Here is a 23,845-nt window from a genome sequence, read left to right as displayed (position 1 = left end):
AAACTTTGCCTATATAAAGGCACGTTTGTATTATTTTGGAATCAAGTTTTGAACTATCAATTAAATTTTAAGTCTTTCAGAGTTATTTCTCTGTTTGCTTATTTGGAGCAATTACGGGTTATTTCTTCTCTATTTGTTATTTTCTCTCTTCCTGAATTCTTTTTCATCTTCTGCTCCGTTTGTTTCGGCGTAAAATGATTTTCAGAAAATGATTTCGGTATTTTACGGTGTTTGGTAGGGGCGAAAATAATGGTCAACGAAAACCATTTTCGGTTTGACCGTAAATCCTTCTTTAATTTTTGGAAAACGATTTACGGTTTTTAAAACTGTAAATCGTTTTCCAAAATTATATTCTTCGTCTTAACACGCACGTTTGATATTTGACTAGTCGAATCCGACAATAGTCGGTCGTTCGAAAATAGGCAGCACCGGAATCCGGTATCATCAAGTCACTGGAATAATGCCGGCATCGGAATCCGACCACCGGAATCCTGCCAGCTGCCGGAATACCGCCAGCCACCGGAATCCGGCGACATCCGGCAACTGCGCAGAATGCCGGCGGAATCTGGCCGGAATCCGGCCATAGACAGAAACCGGCCGGAATCCAGCCTGATTTGACCGGATCCGGCCGGATATGGCCAAAATGGCCGAGATCCGGCCGGATATGACCGGATCCGGCTACTGATCCTATCGGATCTGGCCGGAATCCGGCCTGATCTGACCGGATCCGGCCACTGGTCCTGCCGAGATTCGGCCAAAATGACCAGATTCGGCCGTAACTGACCGGGCCCGGAGGTTTCCTGCCGGAATCCGGCAATTTTAGCAGGATCCGGCCAAACATGCTCGCCGGATTCTGGCGACGGCGACCGGTCGTCTCCGGATTCCGGCGACAGTTGCATTTTTACTTTTCGTAATTTTTTCGTGCGAACCAAACACTGAAAAATATTTTCGAGAAAATAATTTCTTTTGAAATTGATTTCGTCGAAAATATTTTACGACGGAAACCATTTTACGTCGAAACAAACGGAGCATTCAATTCATAATTTCTACTGCTATTATACGCCGTCAAAACAATCTTAATTCTACCCCAACGTCACACAGTGATCCATGAAGATTCAAGAAGATGGAAGCATGCATCAGCAAACCTAGAAGTCAAACGTCTACAAGATCACCTTAGACACAGCCATTCCGGACAACTTCTCGATCAATACAAAAGCATTTGGATAAGTTGAAGGTCAATCTTTTGTCTATCTAGCTTTTAGCACCACAAACAAATTAAAGCACGATAGCCATCTAATATTAAGTATTTAATTCCAACATGTAGAAACCTACCAAAATAGCAACTTGTACGCATGCATGAGCTCCCGGATAGGCACACTCAGAGTCAACCCTAAGTTTCTTGCCAATGGCCAAAGCAAAAGTGCTACTTTATAGAGATAGCTTCGGAATAGCTAGCTAGCGCCATACGAGCTAAAAGGAAAGGATTTTGGTGCGCTAGTTGGCTCGCAATACGGGAGGTTTCCATTTGATGCAAGCAACGTTCCACAAATTTCGATGTCTTCTTCTACTTCAAACCAATTTTCAGTAGGTTTGGCAATTTCGTATTTATTTGTATTTATTTGTCAAGCTCATGTAGTACTATAAAACTATATAAGTCACTCCAATATACCTCATTTATTAATATAAATATAAATTATTAATAAATTATTAGTTCTTCTATTGCGAGTCAGTTTCAAGTCGTATCGAAATATAAGTATTAAACTATATAAGTTAATATTAATATAGTTTATTTAATTATTTGGGTCCATATCGAGTTTATGAATCACGTCAAAAATTACTCACTCTAATTCTTAATAGTAGTAATAGATAGTTCCAAATATTTTAAATTTTTTTAAAAATAAAATAAAATAATTGATTTTTTAGGTCTTGAATTCAAGCCTTAAAATCATAATCTATTCTTCATTTTTAATAAAAAGAAATATACATCATTATTTATTGATAGAAATCTAAGTTAGTGTTAACAATATTAATTAAACTCTTAAATCTATCAATTTTTTATCGACTTAAACTTAATAAATAATAATTTAACATAATATAAGAAAGACTTTATAACTAATATACAAAAGAAATGGCTCAACAGCCTCAACCTGTTGGCATTTTCCTGATCCCGGAGGATTCCATTGTGATGAAGAGTATATATTACAGAATCCATAAAAAGTTGATAGTTGAAGATCCTCTCCTCCATCTCTCTCAGATCTCACTCATCAGTCTACAAAGAGTAAAAACTCAACGACAAGTAGCATTCACATAAAGCCGGCCCCTAACTGTAAGCCTGTCAATGAAGCTCAACGACAAGAAGGATCAACTACAATCCTCACACTCGAAGGCCTAAAACTCCAACCAAGAGCACAAAACCAAAGATCAAAAAGAAAAAGGATTTCAGTGGTCAACCCCTTTCAAGTGGAAGTGAAATAAAGTTTTGTGGTCTTAACCACGTCTGATCCCCGTGAAGTAGTTGAAGTCATGGTGCAGGAGTTGAACCCTTAGTTGCTTTAGCCATGAATCTGCCACGCTCAAAAGTGACACCAGCCGCTCCTGGTCCCGGCCGCAATTGCCCGAGACCCACACGTTTCCTTGCATCTTGTAAGTGGCCAAACCAAATGGAGGAAGAGAGATTCCTTCCCGTTCCTTTCTCTTTCTTTCGGCGCACCCAAGCTCATCTTCAAGGTCCATATCTACATACATAGACAAAAACACGTCCCCATCACATATTTCGTAAGAAAAGATCGTTCATATACGCAGCTTTCGACGAATATAAATAATAAAGGCACAGGCATGGAGAATACCTTGGAATGAAGATGAAAGGGTGTGGTAAGTGAGGAAGCATGTGGACAGGTCCTTTATAGTTCTTCCCATGGGAATGTGATAAATGGGATACCTGAAAATTATAAATATGAGGAAAAAATTATTATCATATCTTCTGTAATTAATATTAAACAAGCAAATGCGTGTGGATATTATCATTTACTGGTTTTCAATGACAGTGATAATAACAACACAATACAAATCTTAATGTCAGACCAAGCTAATACAAAAACTTAAGGTATTATTAGGTTTAGAGAGAGAGAGAGAGAGAGAGAGAGAGAGAGACCAAGCAACTGCCATCCAGCTAGCTGGAGAAAGATCCACACTCCTCAATGACATCAATCCAGGGTACCTTTGAGCTAATCCATTAATCTGAAAGTAAGGAACCAACAAAATTGTCAATGGAATCTACATTTTTATATGATAAAGGGATTAAAGGATTTCCATGAGTTGAATGGTCATAATTATACGGTATTCATTAAGAAATTATCCACAGTAAGGAAAATTTAGTTTCATATTCAAGTCAAAAGTTTCATGCTATCTTTACTAGATGCCTATCATGAAAAGGATTTCATATGATTCTAAGAAATCCACTAATGTTCTCTTCATTCCCATGCTTACTCAGTCTTAAAGAGAGAGAGAGAGAGAACAGACGAAATGCTAATGAAATAAGTAAAGGTACCTTATCCATTAAAGGAACTCTAGCATAAGGAGTTGATCTCTCAAAGTACTCAAAATAAAGGTTGCCCAATCTATCATTCGAAGACCAAAGATTATCTTGCTCAGACCCTCCATCCTCTGAGGAACATCCATCACATCTCCATGACTTTTCGTTCTCGCTCTCATCGCTGCACGAATCGCTAAAGGAATCCCTCGTTTCATAGTCCCCGGACTCATTCTCTTCCCTGAAAAACTCATTCAACCTTATTGTCAACATTACTTGGTCCAAAACAGAGATACTTAAAATTAAAACAAATATTTTCATTGATCAAACTTGTAGTAAACAATATAATTCACATGTAAACTAATTTCCCAGCTAGATTTAAAAAGAACATATTAATGACCCAATCAACAAACTTTGACTGACCCATATGGGTCCTTCGAGCATTTCAATTATACAACAAATGGAAGAATTCCAGCACCAATTATCCAGATAGTCAACAAAACAATAAAACTTCAACTACTCCACATGGGTTCCCAAAATTTTCAATTATCCAAGTCATTGAAGAACACTGGACCGTATCAAAACCAACATTTGCAAATCCAAGCCTAGTCGATCAAATTAGACAACCTTGGTGAAAGTTACAACTAGTATAATTCAGACTCTGGGACAAACCAATTAAAACAAAAGGAAGATTGCAAATGAAGAAGGATACCTCAAACCGTTTACAGAAGAACTGCTTGTGAAAATTTGTATTCCAGAGAGATAAGGCACATAGTACTGAACTAAGGTCTCGCCGTTGTTCAAGACGATTCGAACTCCAGCCCCGTATGCACTCCATTCATCATAACGATTCCAAAGGTCACCTAAGGTGAAATATTCAACTTTTTCTCTCTCCCATGGATGCCATAGACGATTAAGGTTTCTAATCTCAGTCTGCAACAAAAAAAAAAAAAAAAACAAAACAAAACAAAACAAAACGATAAAATACATAGAATTAAAACTGAAAATGAAACAGATTGCTTGAAAACTACCAAGGAAATGGAAAATTCCAACGAAAAAACAAAAAGCATGGACAAACCTTGGGAAGAAATTGGGATTGGACCACAGGGGTTGTGCAATGGAGGAAGCATTCAAGGTTTGATTCCATTGAGGAAACTTTATCACAGATCATAATTCTTAGAGAAATTAGAGAGAGAGAGAGAGAGAGAGAGAGAGAGAGACAAAGAGAGAGAAAGTCTTAGTTCTCTCTCCTAACCCTGAAAACAAAGGAAACCCAGGAAACAGAGATAAACAGAGGATAGAGAGAGAAACGAGAGAGGGAGAGAGAACTTGTCGGGATTTGATTTCCCTTTTAGAGAGAGAGGTATACAAAAAATTGGTATACAAAGACTTCTATTTTTTGACGTTTTGACAGCAAATTTCACGGGAACTAAAAATCTATCTCTTTCCCTCACGCGCACACGCACATAGAGTGTCTTCGTTGGCAATGTTGCAAATTCCACGACCTTTCCGTACACCGGAGAATTCGAATCCCAGCAAATTGTTTCCAAACAGAAAAACAGTAAAAAGGAAATGGTCGTTTTCCTCTTCCTCTGCCACTTTCTTTTTTTTTTTTTTCCTTTTCAACCAACCTTAAAGAAACCTCAACCTCTGCTTTGATCAAAATTCAAGGTACGCACTAATGGTAAAACGTCGCGACGATTCAGCGTTAATTCTTCAAGCTAAATCAAACCCAGAAAGCAAAACTCTAAGAATTAAAGAAAAAGGGTCCGAATTTTATGGATTTTGAAGGAACAAAGAAAGCGTGGGAAAATGAGTGGAAGTTTGGGAGAAGTAACGAATTGCTTTCTTTCAACAGAAACCCATGTTTTCTGGGGAAAAGATTGGTGGCCTCTCCGAGTTATAACGTCGGAATCGAAGGTATTTTGTAACGGAAAATAAAAAGGAATCAACTTTCCCGGAAAAGAGAGGCAGAGCAAAAACAAACAGAGGTACTGAGAGAGAGAGAGAGAGAGAGAACTGAAATATCCAATTGGAACAGAGCTTTGGAGTTCTAGAAAGAACGATTATGTAGAGAATAGAGAGAGAGAGAGAGAGAAGAGAGAGATTGAGGGAGAAAATTTCGATACCCAGCAATAATTAAGGCATCTGATTATTTATGGGACTCATTTGTCTCTTTCAGGAGTCTCCCCTTTGAAAGATACTTCTATAAAACTCTTCTCTTTTTTTCTCTTCTCTTTTTCCTATATTCTTCTAATTTGTTTGTATTTTCTTTTTTTATTTGCTTTTTGGTTTTGGAAATATAAATGGGACTCATTCCATGACTTGCAGAGACAGTAGCATGTGATGTTTGAATTTTTCATTCCTCAAGTTATAATATTCAACCGAATTTGGTGAGAGATTAAATTCTTTTATTCCACTCTTATCTATTATTTATTTATTTGTGTACTCAACTATATTACAATATAATATATAATTAATCTAGAGATAGAAAATATGAGATTTGACTCTTCTCTAACTTTGTTTGTTTTTAAAAATCCCGACCAATTATAATAATGTTTTAAGTAATTATAATCCATTTATTGCTTGGTTATATTAAGCTACATCATAATTCCAATAGTTTCATCCCCATATGCTATATTTTAATTCGTAATTGGTATATATATATATATAGTAGCTTTGAGTGGAAAAATAGGTGTAATCACTAAAGCATCAAAGGAACAAGTCAACAAGATTTACGAAATCAACAAGTAGAAACTCCAATACAAATGAATATCCTACCAATAAAACAATATTTCCACTTTTAATCTCAATATCTTATCTTTATAATTGTAATTCTCATGTGGTACAGCTGATAAAAATTGTGATATCATATGTATTGTTAGTATTGAATTCGAGAATCAAGCCTGCATTGTACAATGAGCAGCTTACATACGTGTTCTGACTATTCAAAGATAAAGTTTGAAATGTGAACAGGGTGTGATTTGGGTGCTCTAATTCCACCTATTGCAAATGCGGCCAATCTCCATCAGAAATTTTGGTGATTAAGATTCTCAACAATTAGATTATTGAACTAGCACTCCAAACTGAAACATATGAGTTTTACCAACCCGTATGTAAAACGTCTAAATTGTGTTCAATTCAATAACCAATCGTAAACCTTATCAGTTTTTGTGCATAACAAGCGGGATGAAATTAATTAATTAAAAAAAAAAGTGGGGGGTAGGATTAAATTAATTTAATTTTTATACTGTCTAACCCATAAACCCACCCACAGGGTAATAAACCAAAAACAAAAATACGATTTCATGAATAACCATGCCGACAAAAATAGATAAAATAAGGATATAAAAATAATAATAATAATAATAATAATAATAAAACCATTAAATGTAAATTCTATACTATTATAATATAATAGTACCATTTTTAGTAATTAACGTAGGGTAATAGCTGTTTAAAAGGACAAAGAAAGGTTGCAGTTGGCTTGGCTTGGCACGTGGGAAACCGCGTGAACGTAACACAGAGATATATAATAAACGACAGCGTAGAATGTGTGTTCGTTTGATATACGAAAGCAAGAAAGACGTTGACATGGTCTGTGTCCCTCTGACAACGCCAACCAAGACAGACAGGAAGGAACACGTGGATATCCAACACGGCATGGCGCAATATAGTAAAACCCAAGTGTTTAGATAGCGTTGCAACGTAGGGAATCGAGCTCGGGTGGGGCCCCGACTTTGACCAGTTGTTTCCTTGCTTTGCACGTGGTGATAAGCTAGATAGCCATCTCAGCATAACATTAACAAAAGAATAATGATTTAATGCTCCTCAAATATACAATTTTTTACCACCTTGTCACATTAGTAAAGTAGTCTCCTATTACTTTTTGAGTTTTTTTATTTTTTAAAAATAAATTAAGGTGAGGGACCACCTTACCACATAAATAAGGTGATGAAAAGTTGTATATTCAGGTGGTAGTGAATCATTACTCTTAACAAAAATATCAAAACAAAAGAAATTAAAAAAAAAACGCTCATTATAAAATAAGAAAATAAAAGCTATTTGGCCTTTTTATTGCTTTTTTATTTTTTATTTTTTTTCTTTTATAATCCAAGTGCTTCAATAAAAATTACAGCGAAGAAAAATATAAAATTGGGCAACCCAACAAGAACTTTGAATTTTAGGTAAACAAAAAATAAAAGGAAATGCAGCCCTATATGTTCTTGATAAAAGGACCCAAAAAAATGGTTGACACCGAAGGCGATTCAGTAAGGTGCACCACGAATGGCGCAGCCAAGAGGTGCAACAAGGGCGCTCAGCCTCGAAAGTATATTTATTAAGAGCATCATAATAGACCTACCAAAACAGCTAAAAAGCTATTTTGGTGAGTCAATTTGGTGAAATGGTCCAAAATGAGTTTCCAGCAACCTCACTAATTTGGTAAAAAAAAATTTGATGAGTGAACAGTACTCACCTAAAATAGTGAGCATTGTTCACTCACCAAAATAACAACAAAAAAGACTATGAAAATTTTATCTCTCTTCCTTTTTATTATTTCTCTCTCATATATCACACACAACCTCTCGTTTGAAATAGATTATTATAATGGAATAATAATAGTGAATAGTTATAATGATGAGTGTGCTGGAGGTGCTTTAAAAAAGAAGATTGCTAAAATAGAGAAAAGTGGTTCTTGACTATTTTGACTAGTAAAATTTAGTGAGGCTATTAAAAATGATATATTCTGCACAAATATCCCACAAAATTGATTTGGCAAGTTCTAGTTACTATTAATTTCTTTTCTTTTCTTTTTTAAAAATAAAAAATAAAAATTGACTGATCCAAGAAATATAAGGATTGCTAAACGTAATTGTTGGTAGGCAATTGATTGATAACTGGATAATGCATGCTCATAAGCTTTGTTGTTGGTTTTGTATTCGCACGTTCACAGAATATCCAATCATAGTGAGAATTATTAAACATATTTATTTCATCTTCCAAATTATCCAATTGAGTAATGATTCTTCCAAAATTCTTATACAAGTCTAATTAATTTTTATTTTTTTATTTTTTTTTATGGCCAATCATTGGATTTATTTTCCTACACGTGGACTCTAAATATTCAATAGCTAATCTTAAAAAAAAGTTGTTAGAATTGTACAAGAATTATTACTCTATCCAATTACTTTAGAAGTTAGGTTGAGATTGTACCAATTTCTACGGACTGAGCTCTTAATGAGAGAAGGCTCATTTGTCCAACAAGTTACAAGTATTTAGGCAATTCGAGACCTATTCAAACACGTGGAATTTATCAGAGCCCTATCTCAATTAACTGTCTAAATCAATTACAATTCAAGCAGTCAATTTTAGGACATTTCGGCCGTGAAGAGTTTTTATGGTAGCTATTAAAAAGGTAGCTAAAAAAAAAAAAAAACGTTTTTAATGGATTCAAATTCATGGTACTGGATGATAATATATATTACTACATTACTATTTTGTATGAGAAAGTGAATTCGGTGGCCTACTGCCTCTTCAAAGATGAGCAAAGACAACAAAATCAAACTGTTAAACTCAAACAAAGATTTTTTTTTTTTTTTTTTTTTTTTTTTTTTCCTTTGATAAACCTTTACTTATGGAAATTGTTCTGAATTTATTGGCTTGGATTTTGAGGTATTTTCAAAATAGGTAGAAAATAGCTAGATTGATTGAAAGAGAGGTACCATGGACCATTCAACTTTCACCCAATGTATATATGTGCACCACATTAGCATAGGAGATTCAAATGTTTCACACTTCTGCTCTTCAAAGATGATCAATGACAACCAAATCAAACTGGTAAACTTAAAAATAAAAGAAAAGAAAAGAAATGAGTAAAAAAGAAAAAAAAGAAAAAGGTTTGTTTTTCTTTAATATACCCTTACTTATGATCTATTTGGGTTTGTGATTTCAATACATTCGATTTGAAACGTGATTTTATAAACGCAGTTAAGTGTTTGGTAAAATCGAAGTTTAGCCTTTAAAATTTGTGTGTTTTCAAAAAAGTACAACACCAGTTGGGATCTGAAAATGCAGATTTGCTATTTTTTAAAAATGCACTCTCAAACGATATATTTTCTGCGATTTGGTTAAAAGTCATAGTTTTAATATGCAAAATCACAATGTAAAACGCACTCTTAATCTTGTGTCTTTAATATACTATCGAAATGCCCCATCGATTAAACATGCTAGAACTTTCATATACTTAACATTTTTTCTAATAATAAAGATTTTTTCATATCAATTTCCTAAAACCCAATAATTACAAACTTAAAGGTAAATGATGAAGAAAATGACACTGCATAATGCATTTGCTAGATTGAATGCTATTCGGTGTAACTCTTTTTTTTCTTTTCTTTTCTTTTCTTTTTTATGGGTAATTAAGAATATATTAAAAAAAATAAAAAATAAAAAACTACAAAATTGTGGCAGACCCCATGACAACAAGCAGGAAGGACCACTCAAAGCATGACAGAGAACCGGCTTACAAAAGCCATGGGTCCAGCACAAAGAATATCCTCCGACCTCGGACATACATCAAGAATTTATCAAACACCTACCCACATTAGACGCTTAAAAAACCATTTATGAAGTTAGTTCCGGACCAAACAACAACATTGTATACATACAAAGATTTACAACGTTTTCTATTTTTCCTAGTAGACATTCTAAAATTTCTTTTTTGTTTTTGAACAAAATTCATTCTTATTGAAAACTCCACAGCAGAAACTGGGATCATAATATAGAGACAATAAATTCACTAATTACAATATCATAGATCCGAGTAGGAATTTCTTCCATTTAGATTGTGTTTATAATATGGATGACTGCCTCTCGAGCTAGATCGTGAGCTACCATATTGACCTCCCGCTTAGTGTGGGCAATGTTCGCTGACCTGAAAGAGTGCATTCCAAATTTTATATCCTCCACTAAATGCCCATATCTGCTTATGTTGGGCATCTCTGCCTCATAGTCTCGCACAATTTGCATCACGTCTCCTTCTAGACAAATATAAAAAAAGCCAACTCTTTGTTAAAAATTATTGCTTGGAGTGCTGCCCATGCCTCCAACCAATGTGGGATCAACATCAAGATGATGTGTAGAGCTGCTTCCCGCCAAGACAAAGCCCTCGCAATTTCGTGCAATAATGCCCACACCTACTAGCCCCTTTTTTACATCCATAGCAGCATCCTAGTTTACTTTGATGAATCCACTGTCTGGTGCCTGCCAAGCTACAATCGATTGGTTTGCTCGTGAGTAAGTGTAGGCACAGGGCGGGGTAGATTTTTGCCATTTTTGCCCCCGCCCCGCAACTTTGCGGGCTTAGAAACTTCCACCCGTGAACCGCAAAAAATGAGTTTCATCTGTGCGGCCAGGTTGGTGCGATGCGGATTGATACAGGGTGGCGTGGGTTTGGGCGAAGAAGATAAAGAGACAAAAATATCTATCCAAAATCCTAGATTGAAGACAAAAATAGAGAAAGAAAGATAAGAAGATTACAAATGTACTGGATTATCGTCAACCTCGTTGATGCAGTGCGACTGCGAGTCATCAAACAGCTTTGGTGGATTTGAAATGTGGAACGGGAAAATGGGTAGTCGATGAGTTAACTAAAAAAAAAACTGGCAATCAACAAAACCCAAATCCAAAATCCGATATTTCATTATGTGTTAGAATTGAGAAATTTGACATGTTTAATTAAATAGATCAGATTAACATGATCCGAACCGACACGCAAATACGAATTGTTACTCCTACTTAAAACACTCTATGTTATCCCACATAAAATAAATATAAAGAGTAGCCTCACTCTTTGAAAGTCCAACTCTTCAACCCCACAATGCTTTCAACTAAAGAGGTAGTGAAGGGTTTCAACAATTCCTAACTTCTTTAACCTTGAGGAGGTAATTAGGCCAAATATATATGTGTATATATATATATATATTCTAATAAGAAGTATGCTTTCGTTGTAGCCCAAGATATCCAATAATTATTTGTTTATGCTAACTTTCACACCACAAATGAAAAGACTTCTCTAGCTTGTAAGGATTAAGGGAGAGTCCTGACAAATCTCTAAATCTGAGAATGGACAGCACTTTACCTCTTCCAATCATCAGTGCCCATATAAATGTCTAGTTTCATTATATATCCAAGATCAGATTTCCTTTCATATCCTCTAGCCCTTTAAGATAAGAGGCCCTACAGTAATACAGCAATCCCATACTCCCCCACCCAGAGGACCCATCTATACTATATTTGTTTGACCCCATTGCAGAATGCAGATACAATGAAGCTTGAAAAAAGAAAAAATTTCAAGCTACTAAAAAACTTTGCCCCACCTCATCAATGTCTTGTCTGCTAACACTACAAATTAAAAAGTGATGCCGAATTCTTTGAAATTTATCTTCCCAATATTTCTTGTCCAATGCCATTCAAGAAAAGTAGAATTTTGGAGACCTTAAAAATTAGGAACCCTTTTGGGTTGTACTTTTGCAATTGATTTTTTTTTTTTTTTTTTTTTTTTTTTTAAGAATCTATATATATATATATATATATATATATATATATATATATATATATATATATATATATATAGTGCTAAGTCATTTTCAATGCTAACATATCCTATCCTCAGAGACTCATAAAACATTATCTTTGAAAATTAATCAAATTTAAGAAATTTTTGCGAGATAATACCAAATGGGTTTTCTATCTTAAACTCACAACCTATTGTCTTCAATAAGTAAACAAGTCATAGATCGTGTTTGGATGAAAGAAATTTCTAATTATATTTGTGACACTATTTTATTAGAGCAATTTGCGCTATCTCATTGATTAAGCATTAAAAGCTATTAATTTTCTTTAAAAAAAAAGGGTAAAGCAAAGAACTTAATCTACTTCAAGTTTGAACCAATACAGAGTTAATTAATTACAGTTGGATTGAATTAGAGAGTAGGTAGATTGATCTGCCAAAAAAAAAAAAAAGGACAAAAATTAGTTACAAACTGGTTTGTAGCCAATTCTTACAAACCAGATTGATAAAGTAACATATGTACGTAAAGCATGTGAAAAGTACGTGTTAATAAAAAAACATGTGTTTCTCACATGCTACGAGCATATATCACTTTAGTAAATTGGTTTGTAAAAATTAACTACAAACCGATTTCTAGCTAATTTTTTTCCAAAAAAAATAATCATACCATATTTAAAATGTATGAATATCTGTGGAGAGAGAGAGTATTCAATATCAAATCAATTATATAGGATCTGTCTAATTAGTTCCAATTTTTAAAGAAATTTATAAAAGAAAAAGGGTACCGAATGCACTACTAAACATGTTTTAAAATCATATTTTTAGAGAATTATTGTTTAAAAAAAATTAGGTTGCCAAATAAGCTTAACAAAAATAAATTTGTTGAAAATATCATGTATGAGTTTTTTTTTTAATTTTTTTTTATCTAAAAATAGTTTCTAAAAATCATTTTTGGTTTCCTTATGACTGCAAAATTTATTTTTAAGAACACAATAAAGGAGGCCATACATTTCTTGATTTTAATTCAATTCGATCTTAATTGCACACCAACTTTTTGTCCTTTTCCAAGAAAAAGTTGGACACTAAAATTTATTAAATAAAAAAAAACCAATCACTTAGGATTGGTGGGATGGGGTGGGACGGTGGTGGGAACACTAGCATTTCTCTTTTTTTTATACACAAAAAGTTTTTATTATTATTATTATTATTATTTAATTTATTTTTATAGTTTATCCACTCACATTAGTCTTATTGTTCCGAGTAAATTATATTAAGTGTCCATCGTATCTTTGTGAGGGCCTTATTATTTGTCCTTCACTTACGCTCTTGACAGGCAACTGTGAATTTGCACTTTATGAGGGCCTTATTATTTGTCGGTGAGTGATCTACAGCACTTACAGAGTACTTTAGTAATTGTAAGAATTGTCCAGACGGAGTTCAAGTGCCACTAATTTTTAGGGGGCCCATATAATGAATGTACAATCTGCCAGCACTTACAAATTGCTGCCGAATTCTTTGTAATCATGTTCGTGTTCACAACATGTCACCTACTCCCTACGTTAAGGACTTGTTTGGCTTGTGATCGTGTATCTTGTGAGAGATGGAAATGATTAAAGGCCCGTTTGGAGCAATGCTTTTTGTTCAACTCCTACTTAACTTGGCCATTAGCCCTTAAAACTGTCTTTATTATAAAAGAAAATAAAAATAAAAATTAGTAGGTATTGTCACATCAGTTCAGTAAATAAAAATTAATGTGTGCCTATTTTTATGACTTTTGATGTATTTAGTGCAGTGAAAGTGACTGTAAAGATGGTACAGATGACGTGGTTGAATCCTGTCAACCAATTAAAGTTAGAACTGTCTGCTGTCTAGCACATTGATGTCTCCACTTGGTAAAAGGTAGTAAAAGAAGTCTACACTTGGTAAAGTAGACCACCAAACCAACCTAAATTGTCTATCACGGTAAAAAAAAAAAAAAAAGGTCAAAGGTATGAGGCACAACAGCAAGAATTATCGTTAAGTTTTTCACTAAATTGGATGAGAGACAAAAGCTTTATTCGCATTGAGTTGAAAAAAAAAAGAAAAAAAAAATCGATTCAATTTATTACACTGACGTATATTTAAAATGAATGTGATTTTTACGTATATTTTTAATTAAATATTTGATTCTATTAAAAATAACATGTGAGAATTAAAATGTATATGAAAATTACATATATTTTGGATAGGTATCAATTTACAAGACTAAATTAGAAAATTTTTATCTCACCTAATTTACAAAAAATAAAAATAAAAAATAAAACTTTTGTATGATGAAGAAAGTATTTCACATTATAAATTAGAACATTCATTTAAAAATTATATGTATTTTAAACATATGTTAATTTAATAAGCTGATTAAAAAAAAATTTAAAAAAAAAAAAACTGAAGAAAAACTTTTACCATTTGTATTATTGAAGAAAGTATTTCATGCATTAGAACAGGCGCCATGTCCAAACAATCATGCAGATGAAAAACTATTTCACATGGTGCATTACTACAGTCTACAGGGGCAACATATTCAAATAATAGCGAAATTGAAAAATGCTAGGAATATTGTACTTAAAAAAACAAAAAAAAAATAAAAAATGCTAGGATTGGCAGAATTAAATTAATAGAATTAGAATGTAATTACAAGACAATTTTATTTTTGCTCTTTTTATATACTATGTTTTTATTATATATATATATATATATATATCGGTATGCCCGACATACCAAGGGCTGGATTGGGCCTCCCCACCGACCATCTAGTGAAGGCTCGTCCGACTCCACTTGCGACACTGCCCACAACCCGTTTGACCCCAAGAGTCTAAACGGAAACCTCTGACTTCAGCCTAGCATAACATAGGAAGTAGGAACTAGAGGATGGTTTTAAAGAGTGTCGACACACAAGTGAGATTTACTGAATTACCTCATTTCCATGTTGTGTAGCTCTTTGGGACCACTCTATATAACTTTATCACGTTGTGTGAGCCACGCCAAATAACTGCCTGGACCACGCTGCATAATCTCCATGTGACGACATATATATATATATATATATATATATATATATATATATAAATATAAAATGAATCATCATAGCGACACGACGATAAGTCACCCAGCCAACTTATAGCACAAATCCCATAACTTGTATTTGATATATCAGAGTTATATATATCTATGCACCAGAAAATATAACTCTAATAAAACCATCATCTGTCAATTACAACAAAAGAACCATTTCATTATCTATCCGTTTAAAGCTTCATTATAAAGTTATTTACATAACAAAAGAATGGCTAACAAATACACGTGTCACAAGCAATACAAGTCATATACAAACAACTACAAAATAATGGACCATCCGAGTCCGACATAACTACGACCCGTGCAAGGAGATTTTATTGTAGTATCCCAAATACCAAACTACTGGGTCGTCGTCGTCATCAGCGGTACTTGCAACCAAAGCATAAGCATTTATATGGCCGTGGTGTTAGCCACGTCTATATAGGTGAAAGTATGAGTTCACCAACTCAGAAGTATAATACACACCGGTTTTCGTAATGAGCCAATCTTTCCATTCCTACCATATGTTTACAATCACGGCTAATTGTGGATTGATAGCTCTTACAAAATGTTTCTTAGCCGATGAGGTAAACTACGGTATTTGGTACACAAATCAATACATGTTTATTTATCTTGTAACTCATATATTCTCGTATACAAGCTTTCCAAACCTTTGGGGAAATACCGGCATACAAAAGTATCTAAGTAGTAGTTGACACTATGTCTTAGCCTTATGCGCATACAAGTCATCTGAACCTTTGAGGAATCCCAATATATGCACACTCCCAAACATGGTATTATAAGAAAACATTCAACGTAATGTCTCGGCTATATACACATGCATTTCTTCCGAACCTTTGGGAAATACATAAATACATACACTCCAAAACTTTACATCTCAATAAATCAAACATTGTTATAACTCAGCTGCACATGCACATAAGACATTTCGAACCTTTGGAGAATTCCAATATACATGCACTCCAAATATACAACATTCCAACCAATTCAATCAATGTCATATCTCAATCGCACATGCATACATGACACTCCGAACCTTTGGGAAACTCATGTATTACAAGCACTTCAAACATATGTCATCTCATGAAATCTACTCAACGTCATTGCTCGAACGCGTATGCATACATGGCATTCCGAACCTTTTGGGAATTCATGTATACATTCACTCCAAATACATAACATCTCATAGAATGCAATGCAAACTAGTCGAATATCACTATACATATAATTTTCGTCCCATACCAGAAAACATATGCATACTAATACGTCTAGCATAAAATCCTTTTCCAAATCAAGTCACACATCACTATGCTATGTATGATTTGAGTCCGTATCTTGTTTTTGAATGTAGGAGCTATAACTCACCAGTGCTAGGAGCTACAATGTACTCTCTGAACTTACTGTTTCTAAGGCTAGGAGCTCCAACTCTTTGAAACCTACTGTTTTCACCCACGAGGCTCCAACCCTAGGGCTTGTTCAACGCACATGATTTCATTATGGTAGTGTTCCAACACTAACTGTGCTTTGTGTTCATACTATCTCACATGCAGATTACCACAACTCATCCTCTTTTCACAATGCATTACTAAACATGCCTCATGTTCTTTCTTTTCAACAAACTATAAAAACTTTACTTTACTTATGGCTCATCAAACACACTATCAAACATGTCTCAATATCATTTCATAATCATCTGTCAAAACACATAAAACATTTGTATAATATTTCTCATCTTTCTTCAAGATATTGAAAATAAGAACAAGCACATATATTCATCCAAAAATAACATTGGCTCGACAATCAATCATATAAAATTCTTGTCATAAAAGCACTTCAAGTTCTCATGAGTAAAATACTCACTTTGGCTGCTTGGATCTTAGGTTCAACTATGGATTTCTAGTCAATACCTTGCGATGTATTTTCTGTATTAACACATTGCATGACATGTTAAAAATTCTAACTCTAAACTCACACTTAACTCTTAAATTGCTCAAGAGCTAGACCCATGGAAAACTCATAGAATTTATAGGGTTCCATTCAACAACTTAACCACAAACAACACTAACACATAAGATAATCTTAGGGTTAGGTACTTAAAATCACAATTTAAACAATAACCCAAAAAACTAGGGTTTTGGAAAACTTATCAAAATCTCACCCTAACGCAACCCGGAGCTTAAGGATTGTTTTATGAAGTTCCAAAACACTCAAAACCTAAAGAAAAATGAAAATTAAACTCAAGTATTTCAAGATTTACACCAAATCTAGAGAAACTTGAAATTTCGAGTTTACCCCTCAAATCAATCAGTGAAAACGTAGATCTCTTCATGTAGATCGTGTTTTCAGGGTTGGATTTGAGTATGGGGGCTTGAATATTCAAGAAATATGAGTTTTGTATCTAAACCCTAGAGAAAATGGTGAAGGGAGCAAGTGGGGTACGAAAATGAGCTAAAAAGAAGCTCATTTTCAGTTTATATTGCGTGATGTTCAGACAAATTAAGAGGCTGTCTGGACACGTGTCGCAGGAATCTACAAACACAGTTTTTGGAACTGTTGTCCAGACAGGGGTAGTGGCTGTCCGGACAACACCCATAAGGAATGAATTTTCCTTCCCTACAACTTCCATCCGGACCCGACATCCCGAAACTCTTTTTTATGTGTTTTCTAAGCGTTTTCTTGGTGTTTTCATTATACTTTACCTAATTAATCATTTTGTTAATTTAATTCAAATTTAAAATACCTAATTAACATCTTGGACATTACATCCCCTCTGCTCCTGCCCACGATATTCTCGGAAGAATCTCCCACATCGACAACAGAAATAGAGCGAAAGTCTCCAAAACCATATCTAAAAGAGGCAGAAATAGGAAGCCTATAAAAGGAGAAGGGGTAGCTTCCTCAAGTTTGCTCACTTTTTGTGACATCCCACATCGCCTAGGAATGGGGATGTGCTTATATATATAAATGCACCCTTCTGAACACAACGCATTTTAAAGCTGTGATGGTCATGCTATCAGAACTCCGCAATTAAGTGTGCTTATGCGAGAGTAGTACCAGGATGGGTGACTTTCTGGAAAGTCTAGTTCGGGGGAGCCAAAAACAGATAATATTGTGTCATTAGGGATGTGTCGTTACAAATGGTATCAGAGCCATTTTTCAACCTAAGATGGGTAGAGCGTGGACAAGCCCATGAGGGTCGCTAGTGGGCTTTCGCTGGGACGCCAAGAATGGGGTGATCCCATGAAGGTCGCTAGCAGGGACGCTGAGTCCCAAGGGGGAGTGATTGTGATGTCCCACATCACCTAGGAATGGGGCTATGCTTATATGTATAAACACACACTTCTTAACACCGCGCATTTTAAGCCATGATAGTCATAAACATATTAGAACTCCACAGTTAAGTGTGCTTCTGCGAGAGTAGTATTGGGATGGGGAAGTTTGGTTCGGGGGAACCAAAAGCGAATAATATTGCCATTCTCTAATTTCCTTCCTCATTCTTTCACTAACTTAAGCATCAGATGTGGTTTCGCCTACATGTGTACAAGAGGGATAGTTATTAACCGTTAACCACAACCATATAACCCCATAACCGCTAAACGCCTAGGCCGATTGCAATTAATTTTAGGGGTAGATGAAATTGGTTAACAACTGCTAACCGGTTTAAAATATATATTATATATATTAAATATGATTAAATAGAACTTACACAATCTATTTTGGAACTATGAGCAATTACAGCTCCACCTGCTGCCTTTTGGAATATGAGTGAGACAACCTGTGTGCACAAGAATAAAATACATAATAGTATTAGATTGAGAAATTAAGAATAGTTGGGAGCAAAACTATTCAGTAATGGAAGGTACAAGTGTTAACCTCTTCCTCAGTAATAATATCATCGATGTCATAGTAATTTGATATTCTTGAAACCTTTACTTGTTGCTCTTATAGTTTTTCTCGACTCATAAAAGACAGCTTATTGAGGACCCAATTGCTCTTTCTTTTTTTTTTTTTTATCACAAAATCATATAGTTATTGTAAAACCTCCTTTTTTCTGAATCAGTGGAAATTGCAAAGGTAAGTCATAGAAAATATTATAACCATAAAACCCAACATTAATATAAATTCTGAAGTAAAAATAAAATTTGTAAAATTTCAAGCTTTTGTAATAAACAGGGTTTCAAAACATTCGAACCCAAATTCAGTTTCAAGCCATTTCCACTTTTTGCTCTTGTAAAGTTCTTAAAAAAAGTTTCACAATCCCTTGCATAGAATTCCCAACAACAAGTTTCACAATCAAAATGAATGGTCCTAACATTAGAAGCTCTATAAATCCATGAATTATAATGTTTGAAAACACTAAAACAGTTTAAAATAGGTCTTAAAAAGAAGCTTAAAGAAAGCCTAAAATACTAAAGGATGTTCAAAATACCAATTACTTGACAAGCGGTTAGTTACTACTGTTTGGCTTTCAATAATTGCATAACTGCCGGTTAGCAATTAACCTCTAGCCAGTTGTAGCCAGGCGGTTGCTGTCATTAAAAAGTGATAACTGCCTAAAACAATTGCAGTTGGAGTTGTGGTTGCGGTCAAAAGAAAATAATCGCAACCGCAACCGCTTGTATACTCCTAGTTCTGACAACCCTCTCTAACCCTTTGTCTTCCTCACATGCTTCTTCATGTAGGTGCTTGTCGTTCAGCCACTATATCAACATCTATCAAAATTTATAAATAGATGCCAAGATTAAATGTATCATGTAATACCCCACACTAAATTAGGATTAAGAACACCTTAATTCGTGTTTAAGTGTTTATAGTATAGTTGGATTAGTCACAAAAATCCCAAAAAGGGGGAAGAAAATGATATTCGAAACACTGAGGGAGAATTTTTGCGCATACCGTCTTAATGATAGGTAACGAGAAAATAGCAAAAGACATTTGGATGATCCCAAAATCATCCTGACGGTCCACCTCAGCAAAATGTTCGGAGGATATAGAGATCGTTTGAATGGTGGCACCCTACATGCAAATCAAAACAAGTCAACTCAACATGGACACAGGGAAGAGCTTCTAAAAGTCTTGAGAATCCTAAATGCACTCTTTATCTTGCCTCCAAACTTCAAACTCTAGAGTAAGAGACAGGTGAAGAGAAGGGAGGAATAGATGGTTTTCCTTGGATTTCTAAAATCCAATCTTCAAGATGAGATAATCCCTCATTCTCTTTCGTAATAACTCCATTCTAGCATTTATTTAAGGTTGTGATAATTATAATTTGCTTGTTATTTCCATGTGTGTGGGTGTTTGTGAGTTTTTTTATAAGGTAGAAGATGAGTTTTGTGTTAAAGATGAAGACTTTAGGTTTAGAGAGGTTGATTTTTTATGTTGGTAAGCCGTATTTCGGATTTCACATTTACTCTAGAACAGATCTCCCACTGCTAGAGGTGTTGTTAAGGGGAACCTTTTTACTTTTGAAATGATGGAGAATGAGAGCTATGTTTTTTAAAAGAAATGTTTGATTTTTGGGATAAAGCTTGAAACTTTAGTATTTGAGTTTCCTTTTTGGATATGATTAATGTATAGATTAGTGGAATGAAGTCTTTTTGAGCCTTAGAACATGTTTGATAGGGTAAAGATAGTATCTTTTCGAAATTAGGAGTTTCTACCAAGAGGCAATCCCAATGGTCTAAGAATCGTCCCAATGGTCCGAAAATGATCGCAATGGTGAAACCTTCTCAATGATGGAAAATTTGTCCTAACGATGAGGCTGTCCCAATGATCTGACTGGCAAAATACTTAGAAGTCTAAGTTTTAGGTTTTAAGTTAGGGTTTTAGTCTAGAAGTATGACTAATGATAGAATAACTTGTAGACGAGAGAGACGAGGAGTACTCTAACAACTATTTCAGAGACTTTTTCAAGACTTAGTGAGCAAATTCTCACGTGGACTTCTAAATTGAGATTTTTTTTAACATGAATATTTTGTTATGAAATGTACATCTTTAGAATGTCACGAACATTTTTTATTCATAAAAATGAGCCCTAATTTTATAAGTTTGATAATATGAATTTTTTTCCATTGGATGATTGGGTGATTGATATCTCCTTATTTACATGCACATATTAATATGATCCTTAATTGTGTGTGATGGTCACTATTGCAAAATGTTGAGTAACTTTGTGAAAATGAATTTATAATTAATAACTCACTAAGTCATAGACTTACAACTTTTGTGTGTATGTTTCCACTTGTACAAATGACCTTGGACATGGTGAAGCCAGATCCGCCCAAGAGATTGACCATGGATGATTAAGTTAGGCTGACCTTTTGGCATAACTTAGAGTTCGTGGCTTATATGGAAGCTCGTGATAGGGAGGAAGGTAGAATGCTTTTGACAGTTTTGTATTGATGGTATTTGACTTTCCACTACCCTTGAGGATTATCTTTATGGCTTGATAGTTTTCCTAGACTTGTTCCATATCTTTGATGTTATGATTTGGTCTGTATTTATTATCAATGACTTAGACTTGATATTCAATCTACGACCGTGGTGGTGATGTTGACATTTTTCTAAGCCATGTTATGACAAATTATGTTATTTTATGTTTTTGTAGCGCTCTAGTTATTATTACTAAATGTGATTCAGTTGTTTAGTTATTGTGGTTGTCAAAAAAACAAGAAATATATTCATTCTGCTGCATAGTTACCTGATAATTGACAAGTTGTGGTAACTCTTCAGATCATTTATCTATTAAATGGGTCTAGGGTGTTGCCAGTGATACTTCAAGGCTATTTACTTGTTAGAACTTTGGGGGCATAACATATCAGTAAGGAATCATGTAGGAGATAGTACCCAAAAAAAAAAAAAAGTGTCTAAAATTGCAACCTACACTCTTTCATTAGGTGTCTTTTATATAACAGAAAGCTTAAATACATGGGTGTCGCCTCACAAAAATTTGTCAAAGAAGTTAAAAATAAAGTTTTATAGCTAAAAAAAAAAAAAAAATCTAATGAATTGTCTATACATTTCTTTCGAATTACATAAATGTTAAACAAATATTTAAATTTGACCACATCGAAATTGGTTTTTATATAAATAAAAATAAATCCTATTGAAACTTAGACTACAATCAAATATAAGTGGTATTTAATGCAATTGAACTAAATTTCTTATTTATCTAAAAAAAAAAAAAATTCTTTACTATCACAGCAAATAGAGAAGTACCTAACAACATTAAAAGGCAGGCACACCATGGGCTAAAATTGAGCATTTTTTAAATGGTATATGATAAGTCTTGAATTATTCGATTCAAGACCCCTTAATTTGCATTTGTTAGACCTAGTTCGTATTGTATATATAACGTTTTGTTGTAGTTTTTGTGTTTTATCTTATTTTCAGGTCTTAGTTGAAATCTAATTCAAAACTCTTGAATTAGACCTGGAAATACATCAAGGGCATTTTGGTCACTTCCAGAGTTCGAGACTGACCCTGAGAAGATGGAAAATCGTCCAAGGCATTTCGATCGATCTACTATTTGTACAGCCAATAATTCGATCGATCGACTCTTCGATCAATCGACATATTTTCGATCGATCGAATTCGCCGACTTCCAGAAAATTAGATATTTTCAGATCTTTGCATTCTTTATGCAATTCAAATCATAAGTTGGATTTTGTGGACAGAAATGGACGCCGACCAGCTCTGTTTGTGTGGCTAGGATTAGCTCTTGATGTTCTTTTGTAAATCCAATTCTCTATATATATATGAGATTAGGGTTTTAGGTTAGAACATGCATCTTTTGGGGTTTATTCGGATTTGCTCAAGTGTATCACTTCAATTTCTTGTATTTTCATTCACTTAGATGCTACTCTCTGGACCGAAATCCAGAGAGTTTGTTTCCTTGTTGTTTTTCCTTTGTTCTTCATATTCTAGTTAGTTTTCTTCTTCCTCTTTTGTAATCTGAATTTCTTTAAGTTTAATATAGTTGATTTCAATTCATTTCTCCTTTGTTCCTTTACTGTTTTCATTCATTTCCCTGCCTAGATTAGTTTAAATTCATGTCTAGCTAATTTAGTTCTTAGGGTTTGATCCAAGTCCTATCCAAAACCATGTAGTGTTTTTGATGTTCTTGGGATTTTCTTTAAATGTTTGATGATTGCTAAGGGCTAGAGAATATCAAAACTCATGCTAAAAGGTTTTGATATCAATATTCCAATCCAATTATTCATGAAAAATAGATTAACTTGTCTATGAGTTTTTCTTGAAGTCTTGAGTAAAACCAACATTCTTGGAAACAAGAATGATGTCTTTTGCAATGAAGCTATTTGACATGATGTATGATTTCTCATTAGAGTCACCTTATAGGGTATGCTAGGGAACACCAATCATTTCATCCCTTTGGTAGTCTAATGGCTTTTCAATTGTAGTTTAACTTTATGTGGAATGATTTGGTGTGAAACTAGATATCTTATCATTGTGGCCTAATTAGGGTTTTCATGTATTGTGTATACTCATTAGGATGTGTTATAGAGTAGTAAGCTAGGGAACATTAGTCACTCCACACCTTTGGTAAAGTAAATGTTTTTCAATTCTAGTTTAGTCTTTACGTGGAGTAGATTAATGTAAATCTAGGTGCT

At 34.2% G+C, this 23,845-nt stretch overlaps 1 protein-coding gene across 1 annotated transcript; it reads right to left on the bottom strand.

The window, feature by feature from the left end:
• Positions 1–2,118: 2,118 nt before the first annotated feature.
• LOC133860802 (uncharacterized) lies at positions 2,119–5,655 on the bottom strand. Its single transcript, XM_062296425.1, has 6 exons — positions 4,608–5,655; positions 4,242–4,462; positions 3,548–3,770; positions 3,152–3,237; positions 2,847–2,938; positions 2,119–2,735 (listed from the first exon to the last, which is right to left on the bottom strand). Exons 1-6 carry the CDS (start codon positions 4,698–4,700, stop codon positions 2,488–2,490), a joined length of 963 nt encoding a protein of 320 aa, XP_062152409.1. The 5' UTR covers positions 4,701–5,655; the 3' UTR covers positions 2,119–2,487.
• Between the last annotated feature and the right edge of the window lie 18,190 nt (positions 5,656–23,845).

This window comes from Alnus glutinosa, chromosome 2, assembly GCF_958979055.1.
Source record: "Alnus glutinosa chromosome 2, dhAlnGlut1.1, whole genome shotgun sequence".
NCBI classification, from domain to species: domain Eukaryota; kingdom Viridiplantae; phylum Streptophyta; class Magnoliopsida; order Fagales; family Betulaceae; genus Alnus; species Alnus glutinosa.
This window is presented reverse-complemented; position numbering and strand designations above follow the sequence as displayed.